This window comes from Oncorhynchus keta, chromosome 5 (genome assembly GCF_023373465.1).
Source record: "Oncorhynchus keta strain PuntledgeMale-10-30-2019 chromosome 5, Oket_V2, whole genome shotgun sequence".
NCBI classification, from domain to species: domain Eukaryota; kingdom Metazoa; phylum Chordata; class Actinopteri; order Salmoniformes; family Salmonidae; genus Oncorhynchus; species Oncorhynchus keta.
This window is the reverse complement of record NC_068425.1, coordinates 27,309,727-27,324,846: the sequence shown is the minus strand read 5'-3', so window position 1 is coordinate 27,324,846 and position 15,120 is coordinate 27,309,727. Positions and strand designations below refer to the sequence as shown.

Sequence of the window (15,120 nt, the reverse complement as noted above, 5' to 3'; positions counted from 1 at the left end):
AGATAGAACATATTTTGTCTTTTGCATTTTTCAGATGCAAAATGTAATTGAAAAGACCTGTTTGTAGTCCACTAAAGAAATGGTTCAACTCAATTTGCTCATTTCCTTGAAAGTCAAATAGTTCCTCAATTTCTAGGTTCTGCTGTTGTATAACAATGCAGATGTTTGTTTCCTAAAGAAAACCATTTGTTCCTCAGATAAAAATTAAAGTCTCAGAGAAAAGGATCCATATTGTGGAAATATATTGTTGACCAAGTGTGACTCTGTCAGAATGTAATATCTATTTAGATGTCTTTTTTTACAAACCAAATGTCTTTGTTTCAGTGATGAAGTTATCAAGATTAGTTGAAACTGATTGCTGTAAAGAGGGTGGTTTTTGTATTGCTTGGCATATGCCCTTGTCACACTGTGTATGGTGGATACTTTGACTATTGGGGGAAAGGAACAATGTTGTATATATATTCTGTATATATATTTTTTCATGCAATCGAATTGTTGTAGTTTGTAGATAAATCATTGTTTTATGGAGATAAGCAGTCATTATTACTTGGATAATCTTGTTAGTGTAGCACACCTAGGTAAGGCAGTAAGTTGTTTGTTCATCTGTCCACATACATCTTTCACTTTTTGTGATAAATTAGTTGATTATTTAGGCTTTGCTTTAGGTCAAAAATGACCATGTGAAAATGAAAATGGAGTCTAACACATAAACCGATTATAGGGTATAATAATAAGAGTTCATCTTAGTCTATATTGAATTGAGTATTAATTGGCAACACCCATATCCATATAAATAATTTAATTAAACAGTTTTATTAGAGGAAAAGCATGTTCTATTTTACAGTTCAGTTTTCACTGGTAAATGTGTCTACAGTTGAATGTGTTAATGTGTACTTAATTGTGCCTTCATCTATTATACATTTGCTAAAAATGTTTATTATATTCTACTGAGCCAGTTACTTTATGTTCATATTCTTATATTGTATTATTTATTATTGTTGTTGCATTGTTGAGAAGGAACCTGTAAGTAAGCATTACGTTAGATGGTGTAAACCATGTGTATCTTGTACATATGACTAATATACTAGAAACTTAGTGGTAGTTATACCTCAAAGAATACAAGACAACCAACTACATGGAATTAAATGGTAACATATAGTGTCAGATTAAATGAACAAGTAGTTCTCAGGTTATAACTGTGTAATGACCATTTTACCATGGTAATTCCTAGTAGTTACCTGGTCATTTTTGTACATTCAAAAAAAGTGTCACCTTTCTTTCTTTCTTGCAGCAACCACAGCCCCCTCTTCCCTATTCCCTCTTATGAACTGTGGAACCCCTACTAACGACATCTACAGCATTGGTTGTGTCGCTACCGGCTTTTCGCCTTCCTTAATCACCTTCAAATGGACAGACGCCAGTGGGAGTGCGCTGATGGACTTTGTCCAGTACCCGTCGGTTCAGAGCGGGGGAGCCTACATCGGAGTCAGTCAGCTCCGTGTGTCTAAGAATGACTGGGGAAAATCTCAGTATTTCAGGTGTTCTGTGGAACATCTTGGAAGTGAACAGACAGCAGTCATCAATAAACAACCAGGTAAGATCTGGTCATTATATTGTTTTTTTCTATGAAGTTGGTTCTATTTTTCTAAAGATTGCATTTGAATGTTTGTGATGTAAACTATTTATGTTTAGAAAACCTGATCATAGAATGATGATTGGTGTTTACCATGGATGTCTTTGAAAATATCATCATAATTTCAGGGGTTAAACCAACATGTGCCCATTTATTTTCTCTCTGGCCACTTAGTCTCAGTGTCTTTGCTGTCAGCGCCCATTGGCAACACCCAGTACACCCTGATGTGTATGATTGAAGATTTAGCCGTTGTGGAAGTCACTGTCACCTGGAAGAAGAATGATAAGGAGGTCGAGGGCCCGACCCCTACTGTAGGTCTACAGCCATCAGGCCTCTACTCAGCCAGCAGTCTGCTGAAGGTCAACAACACTGACTGGAACAACAAGGTCAAGTACAGCTGTGTGGTGCAGCACCAGGGACAAACCACCATCAAGACAATCTCCAAAACAGGTCTGTATATAGGAGAAGACTGTACTACAAATAATGTCATGTTCACATACAGTCTATATATTATTTAGTGTAGTTCCTCATCAGTAACATCAACATGTCCTGCTTTCAGACTGCTTCTCTCCCCTTTCAGAACCACTGACGGTGACTCTGAACCCACCGAGTGTGAAAAAGGTGTTCCTCGACAACCAAGCAGTGCTGGACTGTGTCATCACTGGTACAGACCAGAACACAGTGGCTGGTACCACTATCACCTGGCAGGTCAACGGAAAGGACAAGACGGAAAAAATAGTTGAATCACAGGGCAACCTGAACAGCAGGGTCAGTACTCTGACCATAGACCAGACGGAGTGGACCAATGTGAACAAAGTCCAGTGTTCTGCCATGAAGAGAGGTGAAGTCACACCGGTCATTCAGGACATCAGCTTTACCAAAGGAAGTAGGTCACTGAAACATCTCAATGTGGTTGTGATAAGTAGTCACATACTCCAGGTTCTGGAGAGGGAGGCACAGGATGTGCAGACTTTTGTTCCAGCCCAATGCTAACATACCTGAGTCAGCAAATCAACTAATCACTAACTAATTATCACCTTTGCTTAGTTGAATCAGGTGTGTTAGTGCTGGACTAGAACAGAAACCTGAACACCCCTGTGTTGCTCCAGAACCAGGGTTAAGGACCACTAGGTTGATTTTAAACTGATATTCACATACTGGTTTTCATATGTACCTACACATACATGAGTGTAACGTTTCTCCTTCAAATCAATCCTCTTGTAGGTCGAGCCCCTTCAGTGTCCGTTCACCTTCTCCCGGAGGAAGACACCAAGAAGGAGGGGGATGTGACTCTGGTGTGCCTGGTGGTCAGCCCGTCTCTCTGTGACATCTACATCATGTGGAAGGAGGACAGCAGCGAGTACCAGGATGGGGTCACCAGCCCTCCTCAGAAAACCCCGGAAGGCAACTACTCTGTCACCAGTGTCTTCACCGTCAAAAAAAATAAGTGGGAGGGAAACTCGGTTTTCACATGTGTCGTCAAGCACCGCTTGGACAACAACACAGCACCTCAGGAGAGGAGTGTGTCAAAGTCCATGGGTAACTCATGTGAAGACAAGTGATGTTAACCTGCGTGTTGTGTCGTTGTGTCTCCTTATTGACTCCTCTGTGGGTCAGAATAGCCAATTACAACGTGTATCCCCTGTTATCCTCTATGATGTTTTCATTGTTGTCCTTGTTGAGTTAAAGTTAACATGTTAGTGTTGTCATTGTTTTGTTGACTGTAAGCATATTGCCAATTGTGATATTGTCCAGTCTAATGTGGTGTAAAATGTCAGTGCTATTGCACAGTCTTGTGTTGCCGTTGTTGTCCTTTGTCATTGTTCAATGTGTCTTCTTCATGTGGAGGCTGGCTAATAAACAATACCGCATATGAGATCACATGGTTTGGTGTTCGTATATCAATTGCTTAAAGTCTTGGAAAATATACTGGTCTACTGTACATCAAACATAATGAAGACAATTGTCATGAAAAGACAACAGTACTAAATAGCCTACATAGTAGTATTATGCTTCCAGTAAGGTGGTTATGGATGTACTATTTAGTGTAAAGGTGTAGTTTGACATAATGTGAGTGGGTGTGCATGTTAATATTAGGCCAAGATATGAGTCTGCACAGATCAGTTTTATGTGTTCTCTGTGGGTTGATCTGTGTGTGTACATATCATTTGAACTCAATTAGCTGTATTTGTTAGAATATGATCAAGACTAATACAATACAGGTTTACAATACACAGACACACATGAACACGCATGAACACATACAAACACACATGAACACACAGACACACATGAACACACAGACACACACACACGCAGACACAAGTATACATCCGTTCCTCACCACCTGTCTCTCTCCCTGTTCTCAGCGAACATCCTACTGACTGAGCCTGAGGTGGGCTTCTCTCTGAGCTGCATGGACAACTTTGAGGATGAGTTCAGCAGCCTGTGGTCCACCACCTCCTCCTTCATCATCCTCTTCCTTCTCTCTCTCACCTACAGCACAGTACTCAGCCTGGTCAAGGTACTGACACCACTTATTTCACGTGATTGTAGACTTCTGATGAAGGCCATTGGCAGCTGAAACGTCACAACAATTATAAATAAAATAATTATTTATGAAGTGTTTAATTGAATGTGAGCATTTCACTACACGAGCAATAACATCTGTGTATGTGACCAATAACATCTGATTTGATTGGGAGCGAGAGTTGCTCCTTTCTGAGGAGAAGCTCTTTGTGGGCCAAAGGTAACCCACTTTGTTCCACTTTGCTGTCTGTTTATTGTAATAACCTGTATCTGTCTCTGCCTCTTTGCAGATGAAGCAGCGAAGAACACATGATGGACTGCAGAGATAGATGTGTCTAGATTAGAAAGATGGTTATGGCACAGTGTTCTTCACTAATAATGTTATGTATATATCCAATACATTATTGATTATGATTGATTTGTTTTGTTGATCTCAATATTATGCAAGCATTGTGGTGATGTGTTATTTTTCCTTCATTGATTTCTATTGTACACTATCTTTAAATTAAGTGTATCCTCTGATGTCTCTGTAATCTATTTCACTTGAATAAAGTCTAAGATTTAGCTAGTCATTGTCTATTTACTGAGACATTCACTGGATACTAATCCTGGGAGATATCCAAAAACATTACTGATTTCTGCTGGGAGTGTTTATGCTTGGCAGAGTTTTCTATGGAAACAATTTACAGCTGTATTCCCTCCCAGGACAGATTTAAACAACGTTAGGCTATATCTGTAATACTCAACTAAGACTTCAACATTCTGTAATCAGTTGATCTAAGGTGGTTTCTTGGTTCTCTAACTTGTCTAATAATAGTGTCATGCAAAAGCAGCTTCCTCTCTCTCTATCCCCTTGATACCACACCTGTGGCACTGAAACTGTCCAGCAACTGCCAGGGCTACAAATACACTTCCTTGAAAGAAGAGAAACACTGCATGTACGATAGCAACGCACACACACACACACACACACACACACACACACACACACACACACACACACACACACACACACACACACACACACACACACACACACACACACACACACACACACACACACACACACACACACACACACACACACACTTGGGCGTGCCGCTTTGTATGTCAATTATTGGGCTACTACGCACACAATATATTTTTCCACTTCTTCCAATAGGTTGGAATTATCTTCTATGTTAAGAAAGTCATTCAATTCCTTCAAACGTGGGTTTCTTTTCTAAGGTATTGATTATTTGGTAACTTAGATCAGTGGTTCCCAATCGATGTGCCGCCACACACTGGTGTGAGTGTAACGTCGTTCTTCGTTTGGAGAAAGAGAGTCGGACGGAAATGCAGCGTGGTGGTTACTCATGACTTTAATGGAAAAAGTGACACATGAAATAACTATACAAAATACAAAACAACAAACGGAACGTGAAACCTATTACAGCCTATCTGGTGAAACTACACAGAGACAGGAACAATCACCCACGAAATACAAAGCGAAACCCAGGCTACCTAAATACGGTTCCCAATCAGAGACAACGAGAATCACCTGACTCTGATTGAGAACCGCCTCAGGCAGCCAAGCCTATACAACACCCCTACTCAGCCGCGATCCCAAATACTACAAACCACAATACGAAAATACAATATAAAAAACACAAAATACAATGACCAAGGCGTGACAGAACCCCCCCCTAAGGTGCGGACTCCCGGACGCACCTCAAAACCATAGGGAGGGTCCGGGTGGGCGTCTGTCCATGGTGGCGGTTCCGGCTCGGAACGTGGACCCCACTCCATTAATGTCCTAGTTCCTCCCCTTCGTGTCCTGGGATAATCCACCCTCGCCGCCGACCATGGCCTAATAGTCCTCACCCAGAACCCCACAGAACTGAGGAGTTGCTCGTGACTGAGGGGCATCTCAGGACTGAGGGACAGCTCGGTACTGAGGGGCAGCTCGGGACTGAGGGGCAGCTCGGGACTGAGGCAGCTCGGGACTGAGGGGAAGCTCGGGACTGAGGGGCAGCTCGGGACTGAGGGGCAGCTCGGGACTGAGGGGCAGCTCGAGACTGAGGGGCAGCTCGAGACTGAGGGGCAGCCCGGAACTGAGGGGCAGCCCGGAACTGAGGGGAAGCCCAGTACTGAGAGGAAGCCCAGTACTGAGAGGAAGCCCAGTACTGAGATGAAGCTCAGGTAGGTAGTAGGCTCCGGTAGATCCTGGCTGGCTGGCGGATCTGGAAGATTGACAGGATCTGAGATTCTGGTTGAGCAGATCTGGTAGAATCTGGTTGACTGGCAGATCTAGAAGATCAAGGCTGACTGGCGGATCTAGCTGCTCTATGCAGGCTGACAGCTCCTTGCAGACTGACAGCTCTGACTGCTCCATGCAGGCTGACAGCACCCTGCAGATTGGCAGCTCCTTGCAGACTGACAGCTCCTTGCAGACTGACAGCTCCTTGCAGACTGGCAGCTCTTTGCAGACTGGCAGCTCTGGCTGCTTTATGCAGACTGACAGCTCTGGCTGCTTCATACAGACTGACAGCTCTGACTGCTCCATGCAGGCTGACAGCACCCTGCAGACTGGCAGCTCCTTGCAGACTGACAGCTCCTTGCAGACTGACAGCTCCTTGCAGACTGGCAGCTCTTTGCAGACTGACAGCTCTGACTGCTCCATGCAGGCTGACAGCACCCTGCAGACTGGCAGCTCCTTGCAGACTGACAGCTCCTTGCAGACTGACAGCTCCTTGCAGACTGGCAGCTCTTTGCAGACTGACAGCTCTGGTTGCTTCATGCAGACTGACAGCACCTTGCAGACTGGCAGCTCAGGCTGCTCCGAACAGGCAGGAGGCTCCGGCAGCGCTGTAGAGGAGGAAGGCTCTGATAGCGCTGAACAGGCGGAAGACTCCGTCAGCGCAGGAGGGAAGGAAGGCTCTGATAGCGCTGAACAGACAGGAGACTCCGGTAGCGCAGGAGAGGAGAAAGGCTCCGACAGCGCTGGAGAGGCGGGAGACTCTGACAGCACAGGAGAGGCGAGGCGCACTGTAGACCTGATGAGTGGTGTTAGCACTGGTGATAATGGAGCGAGGACACGCACAGGAAGCCTGGTGCGAGGAGCTGCTACCAGAGGACTGGTGTGTGGAGGTGGCTCTGGATAGACCGAACCGTGCAGGCGCACTGGAGCTCTTGAGCACCGAGCCTGCCCAACCTTACCTGGCTCGATGCCCACTCTAGCCCGGCCAATACAAAGGACTGGTATGAACCGCACCGGGCTATGCACCCGCACTGGAAACACTGTGCGCTCCATAGCATAACATGGTGCCTGCCCGGTCTCTCTAGCCCACCGGTAAGCACAGGGAGTTTGCGCAGGTCTCCTACCTGGCATAGCCATACTCCCTTTAAGCCCCCCCCCCCAATAATTTTTTTGGGCTGCTTTTCGGGCTTCCATCCGCGTCGCCGTGCTGCCTCCTCATACCAGCGCCTCTCCGCTTTAGCCGCCTCTAGTTCTTCCTTGGGACGGCGATATTCTCCAGGCTGAGCCCAGGGTCCTCGTCCGTCTAATCTCTCCTCCCAAGACCAGAAGTCCTTATATCGCTGCTCCTCACGATTAACAGGGATAGTAGGCTCAGGTCTGACTCCTGACTCTGCTACTCTCTCCCTGAGCCCTCCCCCAATAAATATTTGGGGGTGACTTTTGGGTTTCGCTCTGCGCCGCCGTGTCTTTCTTTTCGACTCCATTCGCCTATAGCCCTATTCGCACTGCTCCAGCGAATCCCAGGCGGGCTCCGGCATTCTCTCTGGGTCGGCCGCCCACCTGTCTATTTCTTCCCACGTCGTATACTCCAAGCCTCTGCTGTCCATAACGTCCTCCCTTCGCTGCTGCCTGTTAACACGCTGCTCGGTCAGAGTGTGGTGGGTGATTCTGTAACGTCGTTCTTCGTTTGTAGAAAGAGAGTCGGACCGAAATGCAGCGTGGTGGTTACTCATGACTTTAATGGAAAAAGTGACACATGAAATAACTAAACAAATACAAAAACAACAAACGGAATGTGAAACCTATTACAGCCTATCTGGTGAAACTACACAGAGACAGGAACAATCACCCACGAAATACGAAGCGAAACCCAGGCTACCTAAATACGGTTCCCAATCAGAGACAACAAGAATCACCTGACTCTGATTTTTTTTTTTTTTTTTCACCTTTATTTAACCAGGTAGGCAAGTTAAGAACAAGTTCTCATTTACAATTGCGACCTGGCCAAGATAAAGCAAAGCAGTTCGACAGATACAACGACACAGAGTTACACATGGAGTAAAACAAACATACAGTCAATAATACAGTATAAACAAGTCTATATACAATGTGAGCAAATTAGGTGAGAAAGGAGGTAAAGGCAAAAAAAGGCCATGGTGGCAAAGTAAGTACAATATAGCAAGTAAAACACTGGAATGGTAGTTTTGCAATGGAAGAATGTGCAAAGTAGAAATAAAAATAATGGGGTGCAAAGGAGCAAAATAAATAAATTAATGAAATACAGTTGGGAAAGAGGTAGTTGTTTGGGCTAAATTATAGGTGGGCTATGTACAGGTGCAGTAATCTGTAAGATGCTCTGACAGTTGGTGCTTAAAGCTAGTGAGGGAGATAAGTGTTTCCAGTTTCAGAGATTTTTGTAGTTCGTTCCAGTCATTGGCAGCAGAGAACTGGAAGGAGAGGCGGCCAAAGAAAGAATTGGTTTTGGGGGTGACTAGAGACATATACCTGCTGGAGCGTGTGCTACAGGTGGGAGATGCTATGGTGACCAGCAAGCTGAGATAAGGGGGGACTTTACCTAGCAGGGTCTTGTAGATGACATGGAGCCAGTGGGTTTGGCGACGAGTATGAAGCGAGGGCCAGCCAACGAGAGCGTACAGGTCGCAATGGTGGGTAGTATATGGGGCTTTGGTGACAAAACGGATTGCACTGTGATAGACTGCATCCAATTTGTTGAGTAGGGTATTGGAGGCTATTTTGTAAATGACATCGCCAAAGTCGAGGATTGGTAGGATGGTCAGTTTTACAAGGGTATGTTTGGCAGCATGAGTGAAGGAGGCTTTGTTGCGAAATAGGAAGCCAATTCTAAATTTAACTTTGGATTGGAGATGTTTGATATGGGTCTGGAAGGAGAGTTTACAGTCTAACCAGACACCTAAGTATTTGTAGTTGTCCACGTATTCTAAGTCAGAGCCGTCCAGAGTAGTGATGTTGGACAGGCGGGTAGGTGCAGGTAGCGATCGGTTGAATAGCATTCATTTAGTTTTACTTGTATTTAAGAGCAATTGGAGGCCACGGCAGGAGAGTTGTATGGCATTGAAGCTTGTCTGGAGGGTAGTTAACACAGTGTCCAAAGAAGGGCCGGAAGTATACAGAATGGTGTCGTCTGCGTAGAGGTGGATCAGGGACTCACCAGCAGCAAGAGCGACCTCATTGATGTATACAGAGAAGAGAGTCGGTCCAAGAATTGAACCCTGTGGCACCCCCATAGAGTCTGCCAGAGGTCCGGACAGCAGACCCTCCGATTTGACACACTGAACTCTATCAGAGAAGTAGTTGGTGAACCAGGCGAGGCAATCATTTGAGAAACCAAGGCTGTCGAGTCTGCTGATGAGGATGTGGTGGTTGACAGAGTCGAAAGCCTTGGCCAGATTACATTTACATTTACATTTAAGTCATTTAGCAGACGCTCTTATCCAGAGCGACTTACAAATTGGTGCATTCACCTTATGACATCCAGTAGAATAGTCACTTTACAATAGTGCATCTAAATGAATGCGGCTGCACAGTAATGTTTCTTATCGATGGCGGTTAGATATCGTTTAGGACCTTGAGCGTGTCTGAGGTGCACACATGACCAGCTCTGAAACCAGATTGCATAGCAGAGAAGGTATGGTGAGATTCGAAATGGTCGGTAATCTGTTTGTTGACTTGGCTTTCGAAGACCTTAGAAAGGCATGGTAGGATAGATATAGGTCTGTAGCAGTTTGGGTCAAGAGTGTCCCCCCCTTTGAAGAGGGGGATGACCGCAGCTGCTTTCCAATCTTTGGGAATCTCAGACGACACGAAAGAGAGGTTGAACAGGCTAGTAATAGGGGTGGCAACAATTTCGGCAGATAATTTTAGAAAGAAAGGGTCAGATTGTCTAGCCCGGCTGATTTGTAGGGGTCCAGATTTTTCAGCTCTTTCAGAACATCAGCTGAATGGATTTGGGAGAAGGAGAAATGGGGAAGGCTTGGGCGAGTTGCTGTTGGGGGTGCAGTGCTGTTGACCGGGGTAGGAGTAGCCAGGTGGAAAGCATGGCCAGCCGTAGAAAAATGCTTATTGAAATTCTCAATTATGGTGGATTTATCAGTGGTGACAGTGTTTCCTATCTTCAGTGCAGTGGGCAGCTGGGAGGAGGTGTTCTTATTCTCCATGGACTTTACAGTGTCCCAGAACTTTTTGAGTTAGTGTTGCAGGAAGCAAATTTCTGCTTGAAAAAGCTAGCCTTGGCTTTTCTAACTGCCTGTGTATAACGGTTTCTAGCTTCCCTGAACAGCTGCATATCACGGGGCTGTTCGATGCTAATGCAGAACACCATAGGATGTTTTTGTGTTGGTTAAGGGCAGTCAGGTCTGGGGAGAACCAAGGGCTATATCTGTTCCTGGTTCTAAATTTCTTGAATGGGGCATGTTTATTTAAGATGGTTAGGAAGGCATTTTTTTTTTTAAAAAATATCCAGGCATCCTCTACTGACGGGATGAGATCAATATCCTTCCAGGATACCCCGGCCAGGTCGATTAGAAAGGCCTGCTCGCTGAAGTTTTTCAGGGAGCGTTTTACAGTGATGAGTGGAGGTCGTTTGACCGCTGACCCATTACGGATGCAGGCAATGAGGCAGTGATCGCTGAGATCTTGGTTGAAGACAGCAGAGGTGTATTTAGAGGGGAAGTTGGTTAGGATGATATCTATGAGGGTGCCCGTGTTTAAGGCTTTGGGGGTACCTGGTAGGTTCATTGATAATTTGAGTGAGATTGAGGGCATCAAGTTTAGATTGTAGGATGGCTGGGGTGTTAAGCATGTTCCAGTTTAGGTCGCCTAGCAGCACGAGCTCTGAAGATAGATGGGGGCAATCAGTTCACATATGGTGTCCAGAGCACAGCTGGGGGCAGAGGGTGGTCTATAGCAGGCGGCAACGGTGAGAGACTTGTTTTTAGAGAGGTAGATTTTTAAAAGTAGAAGTTCAAATTGTTTGGGTACAGACCTGGATAGTAGGACAGAACTCTGCAGGCTATATTTGCAGTAGATTGCAACACCGCCCCCTTTGGCAGTTCTATCTTGTCTGAAAATGTTGTAATTTGGAATTAAAATTTCAGAATTTTGGTGGTCTTCCTAAACCAGGATTCAGACACAGCTAGAACATCCGGGTTGGCAGAGTGTGCTAAAGCAGTGAATAGAACAAACTTAGGGAGGAGGCTTCTAATGTTAACATGCATGAAACCAAGGCTATTACAGTTACAGAAGTCATCAAATTTTATTTTATTTTTTTATTTCACCTTTATTTAACCAGGTAGGCTAGTTGAGAACGCCTGGGGAATAGGAGTGGAGCAAGGCACTGCAGGGCCTGGATTCAATGTGTGCAAAAGGCATCTAATACAATTTTGCAGATTAACACTGGAGAGGAACATAGGAGGAGAAGAATAAATAAATAAAAACAGTATAAAAACAGTATGGGAATACGGCTAAAAGCAATAAGACTATGTGGTCGGTCTAGAACGTCTGGAACAGAGAGTAAAATGAGGTTTCTGGGGGCTGATAAAATAGCATCAAGGTATAATGTACAGACAAAGGTATGGTAGGATGTGAATACAGTGGAGGTAAACCTAGGTATTGAGTGATGAAGAGAGAGATATTGTCTCTAGAAACATCATTGAAACCAGGAGATGTCATTGCATGTGTGGGTGGTGGAACTAATAAATTGGATAAGATAAGGTATAGTGAGCAGGACTAGAGGCTCTACAGTGAAATAAGCCAATAAACACTAACCAGAACAGCAATGGACAAGACATATTGACATTAAGGAGAGGCATCCTTAGTCGAGTGATCAAAAGAGTCCAGTGAGTGGAGTGGTTGGTTTGGGGGGTCACAGCGATTTAGACAGCTAGCCAGGACATCGGTAGCAAGCTAGCATAGGATGGAGGTCTGTTGTTAGCCACCTCTTGCGTTCCGTCAGTAGATTAGTGGGGTTCCGTGTGGTAGAGGGGATTAGTCCAAATCACACAACAACAAAGAAAAAAAAAACAATAGATATAGTTATAGAGGCCCAAGAAGAAAAATAATAATAATAAAAATAAATAAATTGTCTGATTGTCTATTCTGAGAGCAGCCGGTAAGACAGCTAACGGTTAGCAGGCCGCAGATGGGCGTTCAGGTAACGTCGCGACGGAGGAGCCAGTCGGATCTCCTTCAGGTAGATAATGTCGGCAGTCCAGTTGTGAAGGCCCGGTGGGGCTCTGCGTAGGCAGTAAAAACGGGTCCGGATAGGTGACTGCAGCCCAGGAGTGATTGACGGAGCTCAGGAGTGATTGACGGAGCTGGCTAGCTCCGGAGTAATTGATGTTTGCTCCGGAATCGACGAGAGCAGATAGACACACGGATAGCAGCTAGCTAGCTGTGAGATCCGGGAATGAATGTCCAAAGAGCAGTTGAAATCCAAGGACATGGAGAGAAAAATTGGTCCGGTATGTTCCGTTCCGAGCCGCGCTGCGCCGTACAAAACTGGCGATAGATTTTCGAGCTAAAGGATAGCTGATGACCACAAACCGTGGTTAGCTGAATACTAACGATTTGCCAGTAAAGAAGCTAACTAGCTTCTGAACTAGCTTTTGATTAGCTTCTAGCTAGCTCCCGGCTAGCTTCTGGTTAGTTTCTGGCTAGCTTCTTGGAGTTTCTGGCTAGCTTCTGGCTAGCTTCTTGGAGGATTGCAGATTTGAGGTAAATAATACTTATTTATAAATATGAATTGGTGAGGCGGGTTGCAGGAGAGTGTTTTGAAGATGAGTTGATGGAAAATAAAAAGAAAATGTATGTGAAAAAAGTTGTAAATATATATATATACAGGACACGACAAGACGAGGACAAAAGACGTCTGAACTGCTATGCCATCTCGGGCAAAAAAAAATAAGAGAATTGAGAACCGCCTCAGGCAGCCAAGCCTATACAACACCCCTACTCAGCCGCGATCCCAAATACTACAAACCCCAATACGAAAATCCAATATATAAACCCATGTCACACCCTGGCCTGACCAAATATATAACGAAAACATGGGGGAGGTTTGGGCGAGTTGCTATGGGGAGTGCAGGGCTGTTGACCAGGGTAGGGGTAGCCAGGTGGAAAGCATGGCCAGCCGTAGAAAAATGCTTATCGAAATACTCAGTTATTGTGGACTTATCGGTCGTGACAGTGTTTCCTAGCCTCAGTGCAGTGGGCAGCTGGGAGGAGGTGTTCCTATTCTCGATGGACTTTACAGTGTCCCAGAACCTTTTTGAGTTTGTACTACACGATGCAAATTTCTGTTTGAAAAAGTTAGCCTTAGCTTTCCTAACTGCCTGTGTATATTGGTTCCTAACATCCCTGAAAAGTTGCATATCACGGGGCTATTCGATGCTAATGCAGAACGCCACAGGATGTTTTTGTGCTGTTCAAGGGCAGACAGGTCTGGAGTGAACGAAGGGCTATATCTATTCCTGGTTCTACATTTGAATGGAGCAAGCTTATTTAAGATGGTGACGAAGGCACTTTTAAAGAATAAAAATCCTCTACTGACGGGATGAGGTCAATGAGGTAAATGTCATTCCAGGATACCCCAGCCAGGTCGATTAGAAAGGCTTTTTCGCTGAAGTGTTTTAGGGAGCGTTTGACAGTGATGAGGGGTGGTCTTTTGACCGCAGACCCATTACGGATGCAGGCAATGAGGCAGTGATCGCTGAGATCTTGGTTGAAAACAGCAGAGGTGTATTTGGAGGGCGAGTTAGTTAGGATGATATCTATGATGTTGTTCGTGTTTAGGAATTTGGGGTTGTACCTGGTAGGTTCATAGATCATTTGTGTGAGTTTGAGGGCATCAAGCTTAGATTGTAGGATGGCCGGGGTGTTAAGCATGTCCCAGTTTAGGTCACCTAGCAGCATGAGCTCAGAAGACAGATGGGGGCAATCAATTCATATATGGTGTCTAGGGCACAGCTGGGGGCAGAGGGTGGTCTATAGCAAGCAGCAACAGTGAGAGACTTGTTTCTGGAAAGGTGAATTTTTAGAAGTAGAAGGTCGAATTGTTTTGGTACAGACCTGGATAGTAAGATAGAACTATGCAGGCTCTCTCTGCAGTAGATTGCAACACCGCCCCCTTTGGCAGTTCTATCTTATGAGGATTATGATTTATTAAAGGTGATTGTTAATGAAAGGTCCAGACATATAGCTTTATTTACAGGAGGTCTTGACATTCTGAAACAAAACCCATGCCTCTTAAGTAGAACCAATGAATGTTGAACATGTACAGACTTAAGTAAATGTAAGGCCCAGTCTATCCTGTCTCAGGTGCCAGACACCAGACAGAGCACTCCATCTACAGTGGATTGTTGCTTTTCAAACAGTTATGCTGTGAAGTCATGCAAATGTACAGAAAGGATAACAATGCTAATGTTTTCAGCTACAGTTGTGGTCTGTAGCACCAGCAAGGACCAGGAGAACTTTACCTCATAAGTATATGACTTTCTGGGCCTGAGAAATTGAAACTTTAATGTAATGTTTAAGAGGTAAAATGTACAAGTAACCAAATAGATTCTGACCAAATTGACTGAACATATCAATATAAACTGACTATTTAATCATACATACTTAGAGTATGGAATAAACACATTTATAGTTACTTTTGCCATAATTATTATTCTTTAAGTCACAC

At 44.6% G+C, this 15,120-nt stretch overlaps 1 gene segment (V, D, J or C); it reads left to right on the top strand.

Moving 5' to 3' along the window:
• Nucleotides 1-4,730, top strand: part of LOC118384737 (Ig mu chain C region membrane-bound form-like) — a 5,594-nt gene extending 864 nt beyond the window's left edge. The window contains 6 exon segments of the C gene segment in view: nucleotides 1,292-1,594; nucleotides 1,808-2,083; nucleotides 2,214-2,519; nucleotides 2,858-3,172; nucleotides 4,003-4,157; nucleotides 4,453-4,730. Of these exon segments, the coding sequence occupies nucleotides 1,292-1,594; nucleotides 1,808-2,083; nucleotides 2,214-2,519; nucleotides 2,858-3,172; nucleotides 4,003-4,157; nucleotides 4,453-4,491 (1,394 nt within the window).
• The last annotated feature ends 10,390 nt before the right edge of the window (nucleotides 4,731-15,120 follow it).